General features: G+C 36.2%; 2 protein-coding genes across 12 annotated transcripts in view; both read left to right on the plus strand.

The window, feature by feature from the left end:
• LOC131162490 (uncharacterized) overlaps positions 1-10,720 on the plus strand; it is a 38,785-nt gene extending 28,065 nt beyond the window's left edge. For 5 of the 11 annotated variants that reach the window (XM_058119033.1, XM_058119032.1, XM_058119031.1 and 2 more), the window contains one exon: positions 9,010-10,254. The gene's annotated coding sequence lies outside the window, so the exon portion shown is untranslated. Of the gene's footprint in view, positions 1-9,009 lie in introns of all 11 variants that reach the window. The other 6 variants (XM_058119035.1, XM_058119036.1, XM_058119037.1 and 3 more) reach the window with 2 other exon arrangements.
• On the plus strand, positions 1,413-24,088 carry LOC131162658 (uncharacterized). The gene is made up of 4 exons (XM_058119265.1): positions 1,413-1,507; positions 1,609-1,853; positions 9,010-9,212; positions 23,837-24,088. Exons 1-4 carry the CDS (start codon positions 1,413-1,415, stop codon positions 24,086-24,088), a joined length of 795 nt encoding a protein of 264 aa, XP_057975248.1.
• Positions 24,089-24,509: the final 421 nt, after the last annotated feature.

Below are 24,509 nucleotides of genomic sequence, written 5' to 3' on the forward strand. Positions count from 1 at the left end.
ACTTGCTAATTCATATTAGGAAGGTATGGAATTTGATGTTTATGATGAATCTATCACTTCTTTAGTTCATGCTTCAGCTGGGTATGCTTATTCTAAAAACATGAAAATTAATGCCCTCCTAAAATGCAAACCTGACACTGACTTAATTGATACAAGTAGCACAAATAGCTTCATAGATACTAAAATTGTTGGGTGGCTAGCCTATCCTATGGAGTAATGTGAAAAGTTTGATGGTTGTAGACAGAAAGACTTTGAAATGTCTGAGAAAGTGTCCAAAAGGTTAAGCTTACTATGCAGAATTATGAGTTGTATGTTGATATATATATTCTTTTACTGCCACTAGAAGACTCTAAACTGGTTTTGGGTATTGAATGGTTAGGGACTTTGGGTGATATAGCTTGGAATTTTTCTAAATTGGTTATGAAGTTCACTGTGAATAGCCTGAGAGTGACTCTTGAAGGCAAACATTGTGGTAATGTCACTACAATTTCAAGCCATCGCATGGGGAAGTTTGTTAAAAAGGAGTAACATGGTTTCTTGGTACAACTTCAAGCACTAAAGAGCTATAACCTCAGTCTAGCTAGGGTGAAGGGCTAGAAACTCTTGTTTCAAAATTTTCTAACTTGTTTGCGGAGCCCCAAAGATTGCCACCTCAGCAAACACATGATCACTGCATTCTTCTATAGTTAGGTAGTATCCCTACTAGTTTTCATCCTACCACTATCCTTATTTTTAGGGAGAAAAAAAAAATAGAAAAGGTAGTGAAAGAGATGTTAGATGTGGACCAACTGTCAGTCCATATTTTTCTCTTGTTTTATTGGTGAAGAAGAAGGATGGTTCTTGGCGGATGTGTGTTGATTATCAAGCGCTGAAAAAAGCACTGTGAAGGATAAATACCCTATCCCTGTCGTGGATGAGTTGTTAGATGAGTTAGGAGTGCACAATAGTTCACCAAACTCGACTTGAGGTTAGACGATCACTAGATTTGGGTACATGAGGATGACATTTAGAAGACTGTATTCAGAAATTGTGATGGGCGTTACAAGTTCTTGGTTGTCTTTTTAGTTAACCAATGTCCCTTCAAATTTCTAGAGACTTATGAATGACATTTTCCAACCTTACCTACTAAGTTTGTTCTTATAATTTTTTTTTATGATATCTTGATATTATCTAATCTTTCGAAGATCATTTATGTCATTTGCAAACTATACTCACCACTCTTCATGAGCATCATTTGCTTGTCAAGAAATCTAAATATGTAATGCTGTGAGGATTTTTGGGTTGGATTGGTTACTGTCACAAGTTTGTCAAGGATTATGGAAAGATAATGTCCATTGGCTGCTCTACTGTTAAAAGATGCATTCAAATGGAGTGAGGAAGTTGAACAAGCCTTTGTTGTGCTTAAGCAGGCAATGTCCACCACACTAGCTCTTGCCTTGCTAGATTTCAACAACGTGTTCATCATTGAGTTTGATGCAATCAGGAGTTGGCATGGTGTAGTTTTAATGTAAGACAGACACCCCATTGCTTTTACTATTAAGGTTGTTTCTCTATCCCACATCAACATGTTTTTTTATGACAAAGAGATTATAGCCATTGTGCATGTAGTTACAAAGTGGAGAGTCTGAAGATTGTATTAATTGGTTGGCATTTCCAAATCCAAACTAGTCACAAGAGCCTGAAGTATTATTTGGAGCAAGGAATCTATTCTATGGAACAACAAAAGTGGACTAACTTGTTGGGCTATGACTATGTGATTATTTACAAGAAAGGGGCCGAGAAGTTGTGGCAAATGCACCCTCATGACTTCAATCCCTCCATTTTAGACTCTTTAGCTGTTTATGTACGTGCATGTACTACTCTTCACCAAATCAGGAAGGAATGGTGGAAAAATCCAAAGACTAATATTATCCAAAGGCTACAAGAATACCAACTTCAGTCCCTCCTTTTTGGACTCTTTAAACTAACTATATAAGAGGATGATTTATTAGTGCCTAATTCAGCCCACAAGAAAGCCATAGTGCAAGAATTACATGCATCACCAGTTGGTGACTTTGGATTCTTTAGAACCTACAAGCACATTTCCCAAGAGTTTTATTGGAAAGGAATGAAGGGTGAAATAAAAAAATTTTGTGGTAAAATGTGATGTTTGTCAATGACAGAAGGGTGAAATGGTGGCATGTCTAGGCCTTCTAGAACCTCTTCCTATTGCAAAAAAAATTTGGACTGTTATCTCCATGAATTTCATTGAGTGATTGCCATCTTCTCATGGTAAATATATTAGTTTGTTGTTGGGGACCGTCTCACAAAATGTGCTCATTTTTGACCTATAACCCACCCTTATACTTCTACGAGTGTTGCTTGTACATTTGTTGAGAATATTATCAAGTTGCATGGAACTCTTCACTCAATTGTCACTTGTCAATGATCATGACTAAGTCTTTACCAAAAACTTTTGGAAGGAGGTTTTCCCTTTGCAAGGAATACAATTCAATATGAGCATTGCATATCATCAACAATCAGATGGGAAGACAGAAGTTGTTACGAGGTGCTAAGAGACTTTTCTTCATTGCTTTGCTAGCGACAAACCAAAGGGTTGGGTGCGATGGCTTCCATGGTTAGAATGGTGGTACAATACCACTTATCATTCTTTCGTCAAGTTGACTCCATTCAGGGTTGTTTATGGTAAAGTTCCTTCTGCCCTTGATAGATATTCATTTGATCCTCCAAAGTTGATCAAGATGACGAGGAGTTACATGATCGAGAGAAAATGCTTCAACCCCTTAAGGAAAATCTTGTTGCAAGTTGATCGTATGAAACAGCAAGTTGATCATAGTTAAAGAGAATTCTCAGTGAGGTTCATATGTAGCAACAATTATGGATTGCTGAGTGGTCAAACATAGAAGTGGAGATATCACCAAAGTTTTAGTTTATTGGTCTCACTTACTAGTTAAAAAAAGCAACTTGGGAAACTTATCAATCCTTGGAGGAGAGATCCCTGAATTTATTGTTGCTTAGCCTTGAGGACAGGCTGATTTGAAGGAGGCAAGAATTAGGGTTCTCAAGTCAATTGGATTTCTATTTAATGTCATGTTGACTTTTCCTTGTTTTCCTTGTTATTTCAGGATTAGTTATTGGAGTCTATTCTAGACATGGATTGGGATGTATATTTGATGTTTTTACACTAATACTAAAAGTAGGATTCCATACATTGTATATATGTAAACCTATGGAGCTTTCTTATTGAAGCAATAATATAATTCAAAGCCTTTAGCTAATTTAGAGGTAAATCCCCTCAAAGTGATCAATCCTATTTTCTTCTTTCATTTTTATATGCTTCCAATTTCCCTAATTTCCCTACAATAAGACCCTAGGGTCTTATCGCATACTTACCTACTCCAGACCACAAGAAATCCCTCGCCAATTTCTCTAATCTATGAGCCATTCTCATTGGAAATTTGGTAAGGGACAAGTAATAAGGGGGAATAGGGAAAAAAAAAAAGTATGGATAAGACTAATATGAACCCCAAATGTGAAAGAACTCTCTCCATCCATCCAACCTCTTGAAAACTCTCTCAAAAACCGGGTCCTGAAAAGAATCAATAGTAGGTACCTTACTGGACACTAAATTGGTCATAAACCAACTTGGTAGCCATATTATAAGTAAAAATTAGAGCTTGATCACCTATAAAATAAACATTGATTAAACTAGTGATTATTTCAGAAGAATTTTCTATAAAAAAAAACTATTAGCAGAGAGAGTGGTATATAAGGGTGAGCCAAATTTAAATTTATGAACAAGTTGAAGCTTGTGAAAAAATAAAATAAAATAAAATTGTGGAATAAAAAATGTTTTTTGATGTCTTAAAGAGAAAACAATGTTATTCTTGATGAAGTTGACTACTAGGATAGATGGGAGAGGTGCGGTTTGGCTGGTGATGAGGATAGGCTTAGGAGAGGCCACTTTAGTAATGACTTGGAGTTGATCCCTTTTCAGAAAAGCATTAGTTGGAGACAAATTTGTGGGGTTAAGTGGATGAAGGATGGTGATTGTAGTACCAAATTGTTCCATGAGGTGGCCAGTGGGAGGAGGGGGAAAAGTTTTATCAAGAATTGGAGTTAAGATTCAAGAGGTGTCATGCTCGACTCCAAACATATTGTGCAGGAGATTATGGACTTCTATTAAGCACTGGCTGATTCTAGAGGGCATTGATTAGTGTCCTATTTGTGAAGACCTTGCTGTTTGGTTGGAGGGACCTTTTGATATAGACTATAGAGGGGGTAACGAGGGCTATGCTTATGATGGAGAGAGATAAGGCCAGTGCCTTGATGGTTTTACTAAGGCTTTCTTTCAAGATAGCTAGAAAGGTGATTTGGGAGGATATTATGGACTTTTTTCACAAGTTTTATTGGAATGGGGTGGCGACAGTCATAATTTGACCCTTATTTCCCTTGTTCCTAGGAAGGAGCTTTTTGAAAAAAGTGAGACTTTTGGCTGATCAATTACTAGTCTTTACATAATCATAACTATGGTTTGTCTAAGAGGTTGTAAGAGATGTTAGGGGGTACAATCAATTTGGAGCAGTCTGCCTTAATTGACAATAGACAGATTATAGATACTATTTTGGCTGCTAAATGAAGTGGTGGGGGGTATAAGGATGGGAGAGTGGGGTGTTTTATTTGAGTTGAATATTGAAAATGCCTATGACGTGGTGAGTTGGTTTTTTTTTTTTTTTTGGACCCTGTGATGGCTGAGAAGGGGTTTTGAGGAGATGGATTAAAGGGTTCTCAATTTTGTCTATTATAGTGAAAGGTCAATGAAGGGAGTGGGTTAAGGCTTCATGGAGGTTGAGACAAGGGGATCCTCATCCCCATTTTTTTTTACTCTAGTAATTGATGTGTTGAGTTGTATCTTGAGACATGATTAAGGCCTTGATGTGATTCAAGCATTTAATGTTGGTGGGGAGGAGGTTGTAGTTCTACCTTCAACTTGCTGACAATATCCTTCTTTCTCGAGGACAATGTTGAGACGTTCCAAAAAATTTTAAGATGAAAAATTTTTGAGAAAATTTTGGGATTGAAGATCAACATGTCGAAGAATGGGGTTGTGGGTATGAATATCAGAGGGAGAGGGGATGTGAATTAGAGATTTTTTCTACCTTAGCTAATTTACTATTTTAGACAGGCCTCTCACGTATTTGGATCTCCCTCTTGGTGGAAATCCTACTACTTATACTTTTTGGGATTTGGTGATAGAGAGAGGGGCCTTATTTATCTTTAGGGGTCCCACAATTCCAGCAGGGGTGGCTGCTGCCATAGAGAGGATTACAAGTGTTTTTATGGTTGGATATAAAGAAAGTGAAGAGAGTTCATCTTGTTTGCATCAAAATGGATGGGATACTAGAGATAATGGTTATGTTTCTCAACAAGCCCTTGGAAGTTTGTTTCTAAGATTGCTCACTTCTATCATCATATGTGTTTTCGAGTTAGAATAGGAATCTAATGTAGATTTGAGAGGATGTTTGGGGGTTAGAGGTTTCCTTGTCTTTGATCGCTCGTCTTTTTAGATTGTCCTCCATAGTGTCATGGTCCCACATCGGATGTGTACTAGTGAGAACATAGGCTTATAAGGATGGTTTGAACTCCAACTAGGTGAGGTGCCTTTTATAGGAAAAAGTTGTGAGGCCAGTGGGCTAAAATGAACAACGCCTCACAGAAGATCAACCCAAGACCGGTACATTTAGTATCAGAGCTACCGTGGGGGTACTATCACGTGGGTGGATCCTATACAGAGGTGTAAGCCACTCTGATGAGGGCGTCAGAGATCGAATGGGAGAGCCTATCACGGTCTCACATCGGATGTGTACTAGGGAGATCTTGGATTTGTAAGGATGATTTGAACTCCAGCTAGGTGAGATGCCTTTTATAGGAAAAACTCGTGAAGCCAGGGGGTTGAAATAGACAATACCTCATTGGAGTCTGGCTCAAGACTGTTACACATAGAATGTTCCAATTAATACTTTTTATTCTTTTGAGGGCCTCTTTCTCTTGGGTTTTCATTGTTATAGAAATCCCAATGGCAAAAAGGTTGATATCTGACCATTTTGTTGAGAGTGCTCAAGTCTTTTTATTCCTCAAATGGGGACTGATTCGAGGATTTGGATTTGGGATTCTTTTGGTTCTTTTTATGCGAAATCTTGTGTTTCAGTTGTTGAAAATACCAAGCCCTCCTTATTATGAACCACTTTATTTAATTGACTAAGGTTCCTCCTAATATGGACTATAGTTCTTAATAGGCTTATACCAAGTGTGGAGGCTATATAGGACAATTAGTTCGGATATTTGTATTATGTGTTTGGAGGCTTTGGGAGGATAAAGAGAAGAATAATCTTATGGAGATGTGTGGTTTTTACCTTTTTTGGACTTTCTGAATTGAAAAGAATGCAAGGATTTTTAATGGAAAAATAATTTTTCTTGACATCTTTGGGATAGAGTCATTTTCCTGGCTTATGTTGGGCTCGTCATTCTTTGGGTTTCTTTTATGGACTTTTGTTGTGGGTTTGGAAAGGGGCTATAATATAATTGTTTTTTTTTTTTTTTTGTATTTAGGAGGATATACCTTATTATCCACTCCATGTAATTTTCTCGCTTCTCGATTATTGAAAATCTTTTCAATATAAATTATTATTAGTATTATCCACTACATACATAATTACTACTACATACATAATAATAGTTTAATATGTTGTAGTGATAATTTAATATAATGTATGTAATTATGTTATCATATTTATTATAGTATCATAATATCATATGATATTGAAGTCAAATATGTTTGATTTTATGCCTTGGAGTTAAAATGCAGAAGCTATATATTTATAAGGAGGATTAATTGAAACATTCAAAGAAAAGAATATGGACTTTCATATATTTTTTATTGACCTAGAGAAAGTTGATAGGGTACTTAAGTTCATTCGATGATGGGTTCTAGATTAAAAAGAAAAGAAAAAAAAATTGGAGCATGTAGTGTATATATATATATAGATGTCATTAAGGATATATATGTACAATACAGCAATGTCTAGTGTTAGGAATACAGGTGGAGAGTGAGAAATTTCCAACCATAATAAAGTGTGCATCAAGTGTATGCTTTGAGTCCTTGTCTTTTCGTACTTATGATGGATGAACTTATTAAGAATGTAGAAATTTTGGTTACATGTGTTGTTTGCAAATAGTTTTGTGTTCATTGATGAAACTAGTAGCAGAGGAGAATTTGTGTAGAATTGTGGAGAGAAGCTTCAGAATCTAGAGGTTGTTAGATAAGTAGAAATGAGGCAGAATAACTTGAAATGTAATTTTAGTCATTTTCAGGAAAATATTAGAGAGAAAATGAAACTTGATGGTCAAGAAATTATTAGCACCGATAGATTTTGATACTTGGATCTATCATGCAAGTTGATGGAGAAGTTGAAGATGTAACAGAGTTAAAAACATGCTGGGTAAAATAGGGAAGTGCATCAATCATAGATTTCGATACTTGGATCTATTATGCAAGTTGATGGAGAAGTTGAAGATGTAGCAGACTGTTAAAAACATGTTGGGTAAAATAGGGAAGTGCGTCAATCATAGAATACCCTTGAAATTACAAGGAAAGTTTTATACGATGGCTATTAGGCCAGTTATGCTATATGGATCAAAATGTTGGGCAACTAAGAAACAACATATTCAAAAGGTAAAGCTTCCAGAGTGGGAATGTTGAGATGGATGACTGATATAACTCTAAAAGATAATTAAGGAGCATATTCATTGTAAATTTTGTGTGGCACTTGCACCAGATAATATAAGAGAAGGATGGCTAAGATGATTTAGGAACTTACACTGTAGGCTGAATAACACAAGTGAGGAATGAGCTAATTAATGTTAGTCGTGGTAGGAGAGGGAGAGAAAGACTTAAAATAATTTGGACTAAGATAGTATGGAGTTGACCACCCTTCGGTTGTCATAAGATATTGCGCTATATAATACGGAATAGCAAAAGAATGAAAGAGAATTTCTGGCCTCACCTACTAAGAGACTTAAGGTTTGGTTGTTGTCGTATTTGTATTATAATCGAATATGTTATCATATTTAATATAGTAATATTATATTATTAGGTGTAACAGGGTATAATATTCTTTGTATTTTCAATGTTATAACAACTTAACAATGTAAATGTCTAAACGTATTATCACACTGCATTTTCATTATAATATCAAACTGCATTTTCAATATCTAAACGTAATATATATATTATATGCTCAAAACCTGTGCCCTTTTGAGATACATGACTAAAACAACACCATTTAGAATTTGTTTTTTCAAATAAGAACACAAGAATTGAGTTTAATTTTTGTAAAAAATAAAATAATAAATAGCTACATAAAATTAACTTGGACAAGTTTAAACAAAGGAAAATTGACCTAGACAAAATGGAACAAAGTATGGACATTGAGGTAAAATTTGCAAAGTTCCTACTGCCAGTCTGCCATATTATCTTTAGTGTTTCCTTTTCTTTCTTTGTAATATTTGACTTTTAGGGCACTGGTAATGTCATTGAAACTGTTAGATTACCCCTTCACCTAAAAGTTTTAGCTATTAGGTTGTGGGCCAACAATGTGTATCAAGCAAGACTCCCCCACATGTGCAGCCCGAAAGCACATGGAGAGATAAACAACACGGGAATAAGATAATTCTTAACAAACAATAAAAGTGGGCAACAATACTAGAACTTAGAACCCTGTGGTAACCAGCTTTGATACTATGTGAGATTACCACTTTACCTACAAGCTTAAGACTGTTAGGTTGTGGGCCAAGTAATGCATATCAGACCTTAACAAAAACTACTTCCAAGTAAAAAAGAAAAGGCATCCCAATCTTCAATATTCTTAATTACATATTCTTCCCACTCAACCTGTTAAATCATCATAAATTATCTTTTTATTTTTTATTTTTTCCCTTGTTTCCAAGTAGGTGGTGGTGAAGGTGTTCAAGTTCAAGGGCACTTGAAGTTTGATCATGATATACCCTCTGCCAAGAGAGATTACCAGTTGAACTACAGATGCACAGCCGAGCAGATTTATTCTATTTGCATTTTGTCTAATTTCTCTGTACATGATAATGCTAATGCAAAAGCAGATTTGACCCTTAAAAGAGAAAAAATATTGAAAATTAAGGTTTGTACTTTTGGATTGGAATCATTTGAACCTTCTCTAGCCAGTTGCCACCAAATGAGAAGAAGATATGTAATTTGGAAACACGTGTTACTGGATTTTTCAAATCACTCACTTGGGTACAATTGATTATATGCCTTTTCTTGAAATGACTTCTAAAACAATGTTCATGTTTTTTTTATTTGAGTTAATACAATGAGGCTGCTACAATGGTTGCTACATGCCTGGATTGCATACATCATGCATATCAGTTCAGGTGCTGGCTTGTTTGACCGCAAGTTCCAACTATGAGGACAATTTGCATGTTGTTCGTCTGGTTATCTTCTCACTGAATGATCAGTTGTATTTTTTACCTCTTTTCTATTTCCGTTTCAGTTTACAATATTATACTGTGATACTCTCAACTCTTAATCCATGAAAAAGAAAGAAAATGTCCTTTGCTTTTATATTTTACACACCAGAATCCATGAGGGAACCAGCCATGGACCTCTATAGATAGATGCAGGTTTTGTAGTTTATTATGTGTTTTTCTTTCTTCTTCTTTTCTTCTTCTTCTTCATTTTTTTTTTTTTTTTGTAGTGTTGGGGGAGTGTGGTCTGTTGTGGGGGATGATCTCTTAGTATTTACATTGTACTTACCTGCTTCTTCTTTAGATCCAAATGATGGTTTTATCTAGGAATGTTTTGGTGCATCTATCCATATTTGAGTTGTGCAGTTTATTTTTATTTTTCCTCTTATTATTTTTCTCCCAGTGTTTTGGTTTTGTTGCAGGTTCGGGGGCATGCCGGGATGTGGTTTGTGGGGATGAAGATTACTTTTCATTTTCATTGCAGTTCCCCACCATCTCATCAACTCCGAATGATGGTTTTTTATTAAATGAAAGGATTTCCCCTCTTCGACGACAAGGAGACGGAAATTGAAGTAGATGACCAATGTGTCTTTAGTTGACTTGAGCAAAAGGCCTAGTATTGCTAATGGTCAAATAAGCAGACACGTGAAGATGTTGAAGAACTTATTGGAGACAACCAAAAACAACTTCAATGCATGGGTTATGGTCATTTTCCACCGTAGAAAGTTTACTTTCCAAAATGCTTAATAGTCCTGTCATTTTTTTTTGCCTGCAATGTGAAATAGCGCAGGAGAGGGCAACTAGTTCATGCAATTCCCCCAAAGCATGACCTTAGGAGCCATTATATGCCAAAAGGGGTCTAGACCTGTAGTAACTACATAAGCCAATCATGACTCCATTCTCTCTCTAAGCCTTCACTATGGGAGCCAGACATCTCCATCCGAATGGCTGAACCATAGACTAGGGAGGGCAAAATTAAAAAAAGAAGAGCATTTAAGCTAAGTTTACTTTTGGTTTACCAGATAGTTGACTCGCAAAAGAAAGTGTTGCTATTATAAAACAAAGATCAATTTAGAAGTTTGTGCATTTCATTAAACGTGGAATATGGTTGGAATATTATGATTCTTCTTTTTGCGATATGGATTAAGAAAATTTTTGCATTCTTATCTGTTTTATGATAGCAGTACTTTCTTCTATAAATTATTAAATTTTTATTCAATACTAGCAATATTTTTAAAATAAATATTTTACAAACCAAACCCAATTGAAGGGTTATATAAAATTCAATCATGGAACCATTACTAGAGCTAGGACTCGTAAACATTCTATAAACTAGAGCTGTTGATATTGGTCGCTCCCATGATGGACGATGCTGGCTTAGTGATGGAAGGCCAAATCCCAAGTATTTTGGAGAGAATTTGTAGAAAAGTTGTATTCAAATAAACTCGTAGACTATCAACTCTAATGTCCTAGTAATGATTTTCAATCGGAGGCTCCCCTTTCTTTATAAGCATTGTTGTCATTTAGAAATTCCATTGGATTCTAGTAGAGTAATGTATTAAATGTATTATATGAATAATATCCTTTCAATTAAACAGATATTTCAATGATTCCCATGTTTGTATTTCGAAAGTAAAAGGGATAGAAAATTTATACCAACTGAATTCTTCCTAAACTTACCACATCACATGGCCTTAGGATTTTTAGTAATTATACTACTTCCCTAACGTTCTTAGTTTCTTTACACCCCCCAAAAAAAAAATTTGTATCCTAATTTTGGTGTCACAGCAAAATGATTAAAATATTATTTGCAAATTGGACTACATGGAACTTGTAAGAAAAAACATGGAAAGTTGCGAATTTGCAGTGTAACGCATAGTACATAGTTGTCATCAAATCCTAGTGCAGCAATTGCAGCCTAACAAAATTATAATACTGACTTAGTAATCAAATTTAATAAAAAATAATAACTTTGCTACAAATAATAGAACAAGAAACATAGTACAATATTAGGATTAATTAAAACAAACAAAAAAGATAACCAACTACAGTTAGCGAAAGAGATGAGACATCTTCAAGAGTTAAAACTGAGAACCTACAAGAAGATCAAGGTACAACCATCCTTATTAAAACCCAATACAATTTAAATTTGCTGGTCTACTTCATTTTGATTTTAGTTTTCTAAAGCCCTCCCCATGCATAGCATGGGTCTGTAAAAACTTGTAAGATCAAAGTGCTACTATCCTTATTAAAACCTGAAAGAAAAATGTTAGATTATAATAAATTCTCCTCTAAAATAATATTCAGCAAAAGAGGAAAATGCGTAATTTCCTACGAAATCATGAGTGTGGATGGATCTAATAAGTTGAAATCAGGAAGTGAACAATGTTTAAGGTGAATTATATTAGCAAATGAGATTGATCAAATTCATATGGAATTAAAAAAAAAAAAACACACACACACACACACACACAAACAAGGCAATAAGAGAAAAAAAACAATAGAAGAATTAGACTTAGAGAAAAGTGGGATAGAAAGAAATAAGATGGTTTAATATCTCGAAATTTCTGAACTAACTTATAAATTAAGAAATTTTGTAAATGATCGTAATTATAACTATAAAAGTAGTAGTAGTAATTGGAAAAAATTAATTATGGAAAGAATTTGAACAAGTTCATGTAAATAATAACCCAAAGTAATATCTCCAAAGCTTTAAGAATTTTCTAAACCAACTTACAGATTAAGAAATTTTGTAAATGATAGTAATTATAATTATAAAAGTAGTAGTAGTAGTAGTAGTAGTAATTATAGTTCATAAAAAATACCAGTGAAGCAGCAAATAATGGATTTTACTCCTATCTCGACACCTAAATTTAGAGAAATTGCTTCGTAATCTATTAGTCAATTGGATATTTACTCCATTTAAAGTGGGCTAAATTCAAAATTAATTATTTGAAGGGAAAACATGAGTTATATGTTAAAATTTACAAAATAGTAGTTGGAATATAAATATTTGTTTTGATTATCTAGAATATAGCTTCTTATGAACTATGTGTAATTGATACAATAGCCAAAAAGAAGAGCATAAAAGTAAATTACGAAACCAGGCCTCTATGGATGCAATATCTAAAGCCCTATGCTCAAGCATAAAATTTTTTTTTTTGTAGTGAGACTTGATTTAGGAATGTCGGCCCAGGTGTAGAGTCTAGAGAAGGGGGGGGGGGTGAATGGACTCTTTCGTGTATTTTCACTTTTCTTTACAAAATAAAATTTTTGACAAGATACAAGAAATTATATCACAATATATAAAATGTAAATCATGTACAAGACACAAATTTAAGAGTATAAAGAAGAGAAAGCTCAACACTAGTATTTTAATGTGGTTCGACACCAAGTCTACGTCCACGCCTTGAGACCAACTCAATGATTCCACAATCCACTATCAAACTCCTTCACTGGCGGAGAAGTCTTACAACACAAGAACAAATCCCTCAATGATCACCAAGAGCCGTAAGGTTCACCAAGAAGCCTTGCAAAATGATCCACCAAGAACCTTCAACAACGGTTCAACAAGAACCTTCAATACAGGAACCCTTTACAACAAGAAGATGAGATACAAACCAATATTTCTTAAATGAGCTGATATCAAATACAAAGTAAACCTCACACTAATCTCTCAAGTAATGAATCAAACAAGATTAGAGAGCAAGAGAGAAAATGAGCACTTAAGATGATAAACAATACGCAAAGTGCTAAGGGTTGGTATTCAAAAGATATTTTCCACTAAGATCGTTAAAACCTTTACTAAACAAGTTTATGGACTTGTATTTATAGGCAAAATAAGCTACTAGCCATTTTATGGACGTTGGGGGTGATATATTAAATGTTTAAATTGAAAACTAGCAGTTTATAGCTATTGAGGACTGAATCCCGATGCCAATCGTCGACTAATTGACCCAATTCGTTGACTATTTGCCCCAATTCATCGACTAATTGCCCCAATTTGTTGACTATTAACATTTTGCCTGAAATCGTCAATGAATTACCCCAAATAACAAAAAAAAAAAATGGTCATCAACACAAAAGTTGTGGAATTTTTTCTTAACTTTCTATAGATACCAAAATCGTCCTTTTTAGACTTTTCCAGCAAAAGTTATCCCCCAAATACTGAAGGGTGTTCAGGAAATTTAATAGGTGCATAACTAAGGTTTTAAACTCAATTAAGACTAAGTTTGTAAAAGATTATAACACTAAAATGATTTAAAACTTGTCCTTAAGAATATATATTTAATTTTCTTGAGGCTTTAGGACATAAAACTTGTTTTGGACCAAGTATATAAAAAATTATAACACAAATGCCACTTAACACTTGTCCCATTTGAAACATATTTAAGTATAGTATATTTGTCATTCTCTTTGTTTTATCTTTGATAACCATGAGTATTGAGTTTGTGACTTAGTAAAATCCTATATACTCTTGTGTCCTAGTATGCACATGAAATTTTACTCAACTTTTACTCAGAAATCATGCGTGAAACAAAACTACAAGAGTTGCAATAATTCTTACCTCAAACACTCCCCATTAAATATAGTTCTATACTAGCTTCCTTGGATGTGTTTGAGTACTTCCGAGTGAGTGTCCACTTTGATATTTCCTACTCGAGCGTCTACTTGGTCTGATATTTGCCTATGATCCGGTACCTTCATGTATTCGTCACTTTTACCTAAACTAAACATGATCTGCAAAGATGGAATAAACTTGGAACAACAAATAGGTTAATATCATCAAAATACATTAAACATGATTATATAGGCACCAAGACTAACAATCTCCCTCTTTTTAATGATGTCTAAGCTATTAAGATTTTACTTAATCTTTGCATTTATGTTTGTACTTACCATAACAATCTTTGCATTTATGTTTGTACTTACCATAACTTAATATGCAACATGCAAAGATTAAAACACTTAAAACCACTAATGAGTTGTTATCATCAAAACATGACAATTAAGCTCATGTAGCCACCATAGCTAACATGGAAAAATAGAGAAAAAGGATAGCAAAGATTATTAAACAATATAGAAATATACAATATGAGCTTCTTAATTAGAAAATTATATTTTGAGTTTTCCCATTATTATTGTAATTTGCAAGTGATCAAAATGCAATATTCTTTAATGATAAACTACCATACCTATTAAAAACAATAATAAATGAAAATTTTGAAAAATGGATAGAAAAAGAAAAAGGGACTAATATTCTAGGTATAGAATAAGATTCTTAAGATGACGGATAGCATATCAATGTCTACAAATGAAGAAAAATAAGAAGTTGAAAAAGCAATATCTAGTATGCTAAGATACTCTACAAGAATTGGGTTGTGAACCTAGTTATAGAAAAAGGGTGTCAAAATATTTTTTGATGATGTGGATCAAGGTTGGTGATTAGTTGCAGATGGAATGGGATCATTCTGCCAATACTCATGTCAAAGACTTTTGGGAATGTACTATCTCATGTGAAAGAACCTGTGGAATAGGGATGAGAAAGCCATAGAAAGGAAAATATAGGGAGGTGAACAAATACATATTAGAGGAGGGAGAAATAAGTCAGAGAAAAAGTAGATTGAGGGTAAAGGGAGATTAAGCAATAAGGGAAGAGAGGGATAAAGTGGCATTCGGCTGTTAGCACTGGGCTAGTTGTATTGCATGTAAATTTGGTTGAAGGTCCTACCACAATAGAAATTAAACATATTTGTACTCCTTTCAAGTCAAACCTCCATCAATTTTGCAGTTCCAAATAATAAATTAAAATCATTAATCCTAGTAAGAAATTTGGGATTCTAAATATTAAAAGCCTAACTATTACAATTGACCAAACTCTGCTGCCATGAATGGGTCATGCTCGATGCTTGTTTACTAAGTCACTTGATGATTGGGTGACCTCTATCACAGATGATTAGGCAACCTCTACCACCTGATGACTACAAATTCTATCATCAGATGACTATGCAATCTCTATCACCTTGGCGGTGGCTTATAATTCATTTGATGGTTGGACGATACATAATTTGCCTCACCTAGATGATTGTCTTATGCTTAGGAAATGTTTGTCATGTGTTTTGCTTAGGCAACTTCCCTTGTAATTCCTTGGTTGATTGGGCAATAAGTGGTTTGTGTTGCTTAGACAATTACCTTCTACCTCGTCTAGATGACATCTCATTTTCATTTCTTAGGTGACTTCCCTAGTTGAGTGATTATCACCATACTTTAAGGAGATCCACAATGATTGCACAAACACGGCCTCCACAATTGCTCCACTTAGTTGCATTTATTGCTTATAAATAAGCAACCATAATGCTTATAATTTTTTAGTATTTATTTAATTTATTTTTTTACCTTTTGGTATAAATTATGTATTTACCCTCATTATCTTCTTAGGCCAAATAATATCTTGATAAGTCAAATTATTTGCAAACAATTTCCCCTCAAGCATATTAAACTTGGAGCACGTTTTCACCGATCAAAGGTGAAGGATAGAATACGGTCACCCAATATGTAACATCCCAAATAATAATAATAATAATAATAATAATAATAATAATAATAATAATAATAATAATAATAATATAATCTCGGATACCACAACTATCACGACCCAAAACCCAATGGGGGTCCACGGTGTTGGAATTTGTGCATTCCCAAGAAGGGGGGGTGAATTGGGTATTTAAAACTTCTTAAGTTAATTTTAGTTTCACAAACAGTATTTCCCAACCTAGGGTCTATCTATGCAATCCCAAATGTGCGGATAAATATAAAGTGCAGAAATTAAGTCATGCACAGCCTTCACAAACTATTGAAAGGAACATACACGTGCAAGAAATAAATTACAGAAATATAAATTGCACACATGATATGTTATCAGGGTTCGACCAAACTGCCTACGTCCCCGCTTCAACTCGCAAGCCTGAGGATTCCATTAATGATTGTTCACTTGCGGGTGGAGTGACACCTAATACAACACCTTACAGGATGTTCACCTAGTTCTCTTAACCAGGTCTAAACTAGTCCGGGACTATTCACAAGGCTAGTCTCTCTCTTCCGATCATACGTTGGGAAATACAAAAAATATTCGAATGAAATATTTCGTACAACCAAATTGCTTCTAATCCAAGCAGATATGTACCACTATGCACAATTAATCAATGCACTTAAAAATGATATGAATATAAGCTCAAATGAGTATGTTTGATTTTCTCTCAAAGATACTTTTATGTAAAAATGTGAGAGAAAATAATAATGATGATCTTTGATCTAAATACAAGATATTCAATAGATGTTTTTCAAAGATCTAAAACCCTCAAATGATATCTCCAATATATATATATAAGAAATAAAGTGCAGGAGATTTAGGGTTCAAGCCCAAAAAGGATTTTGTAATAAAGCCTAAATGAGCTTATGAATTCTTGCATGAATGTGCAAGAATCACAAGTAAGAATGTTTTACTCCCAAAAATGTTTATCAGCTAAGTTATGTAGGAGAGACAATAAAACCACTCTCAAAAATATTTTTCTAAATTAAAATCAAAGAGAGAGTGAATGCCTTGAAAGATAAATGCCCAAAATATGAATACTCTTTTTAATAAAGAATTTTTCAAAAGAATAGCGAAAAGAGAGTAAAAATTGAATGAAGAACAAAAATAATTTTGGGAGAATTTTCTCTCTAATCTTATTGTTAAAAAATGAATAATTGAGGGGGTATATATAGACTCCTTAGAAAATCTGACCGTTAGGGACATATTAGAGATTTTTAGAAATGTTTAATGAAAAAATTACCATAATTATCATGGTTAAAATAAGGCGACTCGAGAGATTCAGTTGCCTAGACCTTAGGTTCAGTCACCTGAACACTCACAACAGGAAAAGACAATTTTGAAGTTCAGGGTGCTTGGTGAGAACTTCAAGTGGCTGAACTAAGGCAATTTCCAAACAGCTTGAGGTTCGGTCGCCCGGTCCTAAGTTCGGTCTACCGAACTTCAACATTCAATCGCTCGAGGTGAAAATGAACTACAAGTTCGGGCGCCTGAGGAAGATGTGAAAAGTGATTTTAGGAGTTCGGTCGACCGATAACGTTTAGTTCATTTCGATTGGGTCACCCAACCCAAGTCAACTTTTTTGACTTGTCAACCATTCGGTTGATCGAGACGCTTTCAATGCACAAGTTCAATCGCCCAAAGCCCTTTAAATTTTAGTACTTAAGTCTTGTTTTTACTGTAATAACCCCAAAAAGGGATATAGAAGATTAGTAGAGTGATTCATAAAAATAAAATAAAATAATTAATTAATTAATCGAATTTAAAAAAAGAAAAAAATAATTAAAATTTATTTTTATTTTTATTAATAAAATATATTATTAATAATATTAATTAAATATATTATTATTATTATTATTATTATTATTATCCTAAAGCTTCTATTCCATTCCATTCTTCTTCTTCTTCTTCTTCTTCTTCTTTTCTTTTCTTTTCTTCTGCTGTCGCAAACTCTCTCTCTCTCTCTCTCTCTCCTCTCATTCTCTCTCCCTCTCTCCTCGATTTTGTGGTGGATTTTCTCCTAATCGAAAATCGGAAGATACCGTTGGACTCCATTATCTGCTGCCGTCATTTCTACCGGAGCGGATCGGTGGTAGGAGCGGCGTAAACGTATCTCTTGAGGTAAGCCAATTTCTCCTTTTTCTCTAATTTCTTGCAAATTATAAGCCCAATCGATGAACGGACACCACCACGTGAATCTAGGGATGATTCTCTACAAGTCTAGTGGGATGGAATTCTCGTGACGTCGTCGTGGGCAAAACCCCAAATTTGGGGTATGGGGGTTATTAAGGGGTTTATTTTTAATTAATTAGGATTAATTTGGAAATGGTAAAATGTTGAGCATCTAGGATTGAAGTATGATTTTGGAAATTTAGGACCCGAGTGAGCACTGCGGGTGTAATTTTGGAACCCGCAGGTAAAATTCAGAAAATTAAGTGGGGCTATTAAATATTAGTCTAAATATTAATTTGAGGTATATGAAGCCTAGGGAAGGTTAAATGGGTATTATTTTGGAAAAATAGATTAATTAACCTGGGAAAAATGCAAATTGCAAGAATTAAATTTCAAGCGCGTAGGATCTGAGTGTTAACGAGACTCTCAGTAAGCCAGGTAAGAGGAAAAAATTATAGCACCATTTTTAGAATTACTGTTTAAATTAATATGTGAAAATGTGCTTCTCGTATTTTATCTGAAAATTATTACGATATAAATATCAGATAAATTGTGTGGCATTTGAGTGATTTTAAATTATGATATTTTGGAGTGTGAAAATAATATGTTATGAATATTAGATGAAAATTGTGTGGCACATGACATGTGTTGAAAAATGTGAAGTATAACGTTGGATATTTTCTAAGAAAACATTGAAATGAGAATGATTGATATGATTAGTAGAAAATAATAAAATGTGGCATTTATTTGTGAGTGAAAATTATTTGCATGAGAAATGAGTTTGTACAAATTATTGATATGAGTATTTTGGAAAAATATGAAAAATATGTGAAATATGATATATGTTATTACGAGATGATGAAATGTGCACAGAAAATGAATAGAATATTTATATTGAACTGAATTGTAATATACTAGAATATGATTGATGAAATGTCAATACCACATAATGATTGTAGGTATGTGGTAGTAAACCCTATTGGATGGTTATGATATTGAGCACGGTACTGTTACTAGTTGTGTTAGTGCAACCACACAGACTCTTGGAGCGTGTGGCGTGACAGTCGACTGAGCCATTTTGTAGGATTGTTGGGCCCCCTGAGTCCGGAGCAGGGTTATAGGCCGGCCAGTCGTACTACAGATGCGATATGTGATATGATACATTGATTTAATCGGGTCGGCCAACTGCGGTTAGATCCAGCCTTCGGGCTGCACAACCTTGACCATTGGGGGAAGCATGGCGTGAATAGAAAGATCCTTAGGGTGGCCATGAGTTACAGACGCGATGTTAGTATTTGATACCGAGGATACTCATGAGCCGGAAAGTAAAATGGAAATGAAAAGTGAAAGAATTATAAAATTGGCTAAAATGAGAAATGAAAGAAAGAATGGAAATTGAGAAATGAAGAATGATAAAATTGAGAAATGGAACCGTGTGAGTTAATAATATAAATAATTGAGGCGAAGTAAAACTCTCCGCCTGAGAGCTTACTGAGTAAGGTGAGTGCCCTAATAAGTATCAGATGTGGTCATATCTGGCTGCATAACGTGTTAGGGCAGAGGGAAGTTACCTGTATGGGCGGGTAACCTTCCCTATTCTCAGGAACTTCGCGGTAAATATGTGTTGGAAATTATTGAATTTAAGAAATGGTTTTAAAGCTTATAAAAGCTTGTATTGTATATCTATATGATTATGAGAATGTGTATATCAGTGTATTTTCTCAGATGAAATGATGTTTTGAAAAGTAAAGTGTATTATAATTGAACTCATATGGCCACACACTGTAAATAATTTATTCCTTCTTACTGAGATGTATCTCACCCAAATTATCTAAATTTTTCAAGGAATGGGGTTAGACCAGGTGATAGAGCTCCGTGATCATAGGGAGGTGGGACCCTGACACATAAGGTGAGTTTTTGGATTATGGGGTGTGTAATTTCCCCTAGAGTTGAGTATTTTTTGAGTTTGTGATAATGATATATATGTGTGTATGTAGATACTCTGGATATTGTATTCTGAATGATATAAACGCACTGTCTTCCGCTGTTAGGTTTTATAAATAAAATAACTTTTTACCTGGTACCCAATGTGGGTCGGGTTGTATGAATGTTAGTAGGGTTGTTGACGTGGCCGATTTGTGTATGTAATGGATGACGTGTGATTATTTATTTATTATTGTTTATAAAAAAAATTATATGAAAATTGAGGCATCACAGTTTGGTATCAGAGCCTAGGTTGCTAGGTTCTATAAATTTTAGTAGACAGCGGAATACAATACCAAAGTATAGGAATGGATTTCAAGGAAAATAGGAGGTGGGTAGATTGAAATGTAAGTTAGTGATTGTTGGAGGATGAGGTGAGAATTTAGGATTCTATCTTGCGGCCTAGAGGCAGTAGTACCGGGGTTGCTTCTGTGTTTTTCCTGGGGTGACGATTTCAGGAAAACCATGGATACTATCGCTGGGTCTTGTTTCTAAATGGTGGGGCTGAATCCTAAATGGGGATTAAGGATGTGGATAGAAGAATAATTTATGAGTTATTGTAGTGTATGGGTTGTGTGATAGTGATTGTATGCTAAGATTAGTTGTTTCCTTTGCAAGATGGATCCAGGGAACAGTAACACGAGTGCGGGAGGTGATGGAGTAGGACCTTCCAGTATGGGTGGTGCAGACCTTGACACAATATTGTGTAGCGTCACTCAGTAGGTGATGACTGAGATGGTCAGGAGCTCGGGGGAGAGGAGCTGCACAATTGAGCAATTCACGCATATGCGACCCCCATCTTTTGCTAGAGGAGCAGACCCACTGGTAGCAGAGAACTGGGTTCAGGACATAGAAGACATACTGGTAGTCCTCTCATGTTCAGACGAGCAGAGGCTGTTATTTGCCACATTTAAATTGACCGAGGAGGCAAAGCGTTGGTGGAGGTCAATGAGAGTATTGGAGGAGCAGAGGTCAGATCTTATAGTGATGAAATGGAGTCGCTTTAGGGAGATTTTCTTCGAGCGGTACTTTCCAGCTATGGTCAGGAAGGCGAAGGCATTAGAGTTTCTATATCTGACACAGGGGTCTATGAGGGTGTAATAGTATGCAGCGAGGTTTGTTGAGTTGTCCCGATTTGCCCCGTATATGGTGCCAAATGAGGAGAGGAAGGCGAGAAAGTTTGAGGAGGGCCTGAGGCAGAATCTGTATGAGCAGGTGGTAGGCTTCCGAGCTCAGACCTTCTCGAAGATAGTGGACAGGGCTGCAGTGATTGAGAGCAGCATACAGAGAGGCACAGCAGCCCAGAGCCAGAGGAAGAGGTCCGCACCTTCTGATTTTCAGGCAGGGCCCAGTCGAGGGCCGTGGAGGAGATATGATAGCATAGGGGGACGACAACAGGGAGGAGGAGATCGAGCAGTACAGGGCTGACAGATGCTCCCTCCTTGCCCCAAATGTTTGAGGAGGCACCTAGGTGAGTGCCGAGCGAGAGAGATTGTTTGCTATCAGTGCCACCAACCTGGGCATATCGCGAGGAACTGTCAGGCACCACCAGCGGTAGTGGTTGCTCCTCGACCATACAGAGGAGGCTATCAGGCACCTCAAGGTGGACAACAAAGGAATACTGCTCCGGCACGAGTTTATGCACTGATGTCGGGAGATGCTAAGGCGGAGGGAGATGTGGTGACAGGTACTGTTTCAATACTGTCATTTAAAGCTACTTTTTTGTTTGATTATGGGGCGACGCATTCGTTTATCGCCCAGTATTATGTAAAGTTGTGTGGGTTTGAGTCTCAACAGCTAGATATTAGTTTGTTTGTTACTACACCGACTAGGGCTATAAGGATATGTAGAAAGGTACTCAGGGACTGTCTAGTGGATATTTAGGGGAGGTATTTATTAGCTAATCTGGTGGTTCTAGACATGCATGGGTTTGAGATAATCTTGGGTATGGATTGGCTAGTTGCCCACTATGCTAGCATTGATTGCCATCAGAGAGTGGTAGTATTCAGACCTCCAGAGGGACAGGAGTACAAATTCATGGGATCACGTGTGCACACCCCACCTCAGTTATTATCTGCTATTCAAGCACGTAGATTGCTATCAGAAGGCTGTCACAGATATTTAGCTTGAGTAAAGGCAGTATCAAAAGGGGAGTTGAGGGTGGAGAATATCCCAGTGATGAGGGATTTTCTTGATGTATTTCCTGAGGATTTTCCAGGACTACCTCCTGATCATGAGGTAAAGTTCGTTATTGATCTGGTTCTGGGGACAGCGCCGATTTCGAAGGTGCCGTATAGAATGGCACCTACAGAGCTGAAAGAATTGAGAGAGCAGTTGCAGGAACTGTTAGATAAGGGATTTATTGGGCCTAGTGTGTCGCCCTGGGGAGCACCGATTTTATTTGTGAGGAATAAGGATGGCTCGATGAGGTTGTGCATCGACTATAGAGAAATAAACAAAATGACTATCAAGAATAAATACCCGCTCCCCCGTATCTATGATTTGTTTGACCAATTACAGGGGACACAGATCTTTTCGAAGATAGATTTACGCTCTGGGTATCATCAGGTGAAAGTCAAGGGGGAAGATGTTTCGAAGACGACATTCAGAACACGGCACAGGCATTATGAATTTCTAGTTATGCCGTTTGGGTTGACGAATGCTCCTGCAGTGTTTATGGATCTAATGAACAGGGTCTTTCACCAGTACTTGGACCAGTTTGTGGTAGTATTTATTGATGATATACTGGTGTATTCGAAGAGCCCAGAGGAGCATGAGGAGCATTTGAGTATGGTGTTGCAGGTGTTGCGAGAGAAGAAGCTATACGCAAAGCTCAAGAAGTGCGAGTTCTGGCTGGAACAGGTTACCTTCCTTGGACACGTTATATGCAAGGGTGGTATTTATGTTGATCCGAGTAAGATTGAGGTGGTAGTAGACTGGATACGACCAAAGAACGTGTACAAGATCAGGAGTTTCCTGGGATTGGCTGGGTACTACCGTAGGTTTTTTGAGGGTTCTATAGATTATCAGTCCCACTTACCAGATTGACCAGGAAGGGAGTGAAGTTTGAGTGGTCGGATGAATGTGAACAGAACTTCTAGGAATTGAAGCAGTGACTCATCACTGCACCTATGTTAACGATTCCTTCAGGAGAAGAGGGGTTTGTAATTTACAGTGATGCGTCCCATAAAGGGCTCGGATGCATGTTGATGCAACGAGCGAGAGTGATAGCCTATGCCTCACGACAATTGAAAGAATATGAGAAGAACTACCCTACCCATGATCTGGAATTGGTAGTGGTTGTTTACGCGCTGAAGATTTGGAGGCACTATCTATATGGGGGTAGGTGTGAGATATTTACTAACCATAAGAGCCTAAATTATTTCTTCACATAGAAGGAATTGAATATAAGGCAGAGGAGATGGTTGGAGCTAATAAAGGATTATGACTGCACTATCAGCTACCACCTAGGAAAGGCTAATGTGGTCGCTGATGCTTTGAGCCGAAAATCAGTGGATTTGTCTGTGTCTACAGTGGAGATTCAGCATCCGATCCAGATGGAGAAATGATGCAGAACTGGTAGAGCTTATGGGAAAAGTACAAAATGGTCAGGAAACAGAGTTCAGCATTTCAGATGATGGAGCCTTGAGGTTTCGTACTAGGTTATGCGTTCCAGCTAACCTTGAGAACAAGAAGGTTATTCTGGAAGAAGTACATCGGTCTCTGTATACTGTACATTCGGGTAGCACTAAAATGTATAGGGATCTTCGAGAGTCCTTATGGTGAAGCAACATGAAGAGAAAGATAGCCTAGTATGTGGATCAGTGTTTGACGTGCCAGCAAGTGAAGGCTGAGCACTAGAGACCGATGGGGTCATTGCAACCACTCCACATTCCTAAGTGGAAGTGGGAGCATATAACGATGGATTTTGTTTCAGGATTACCGCCAGCATTGCATGGACAAGACGCTATCTGGGTAGTGGTAGATTGACTAATGAAGACTGCCCACTTTTTGTCAATCAGAGTTAGCTACTCCATGGACAGATTAGCTGAGTTATATATCCAGGAGATAGTTAGGCTCCACGGCGTCCCAGTGTCCATAGTTTTAGATCGAGACCCACGATTCACATCTCATTTTTGGAAGAGTTTGCAGGGGGCCATGGGTTCTCAGTTGTCGTTTAGCACAGCTTTTCATCCTCAGACAGATG

This window comes from Malania oleifera, chromosome 8 (genome assembly GCF_029873635.1).
Source record: "Malania oleifera isolate guangnan ecotype guangnan chromosome 8, ASM2987363v1, whole genome shotgun sequence".
Taxonomy (NCBI): domain Eukaryota; kingdom Viridiplantae; phylum Streptophyta; class Magnoliopsida; order Santalales; family Ximeniaceae; genus Malania; species Malania oleifera.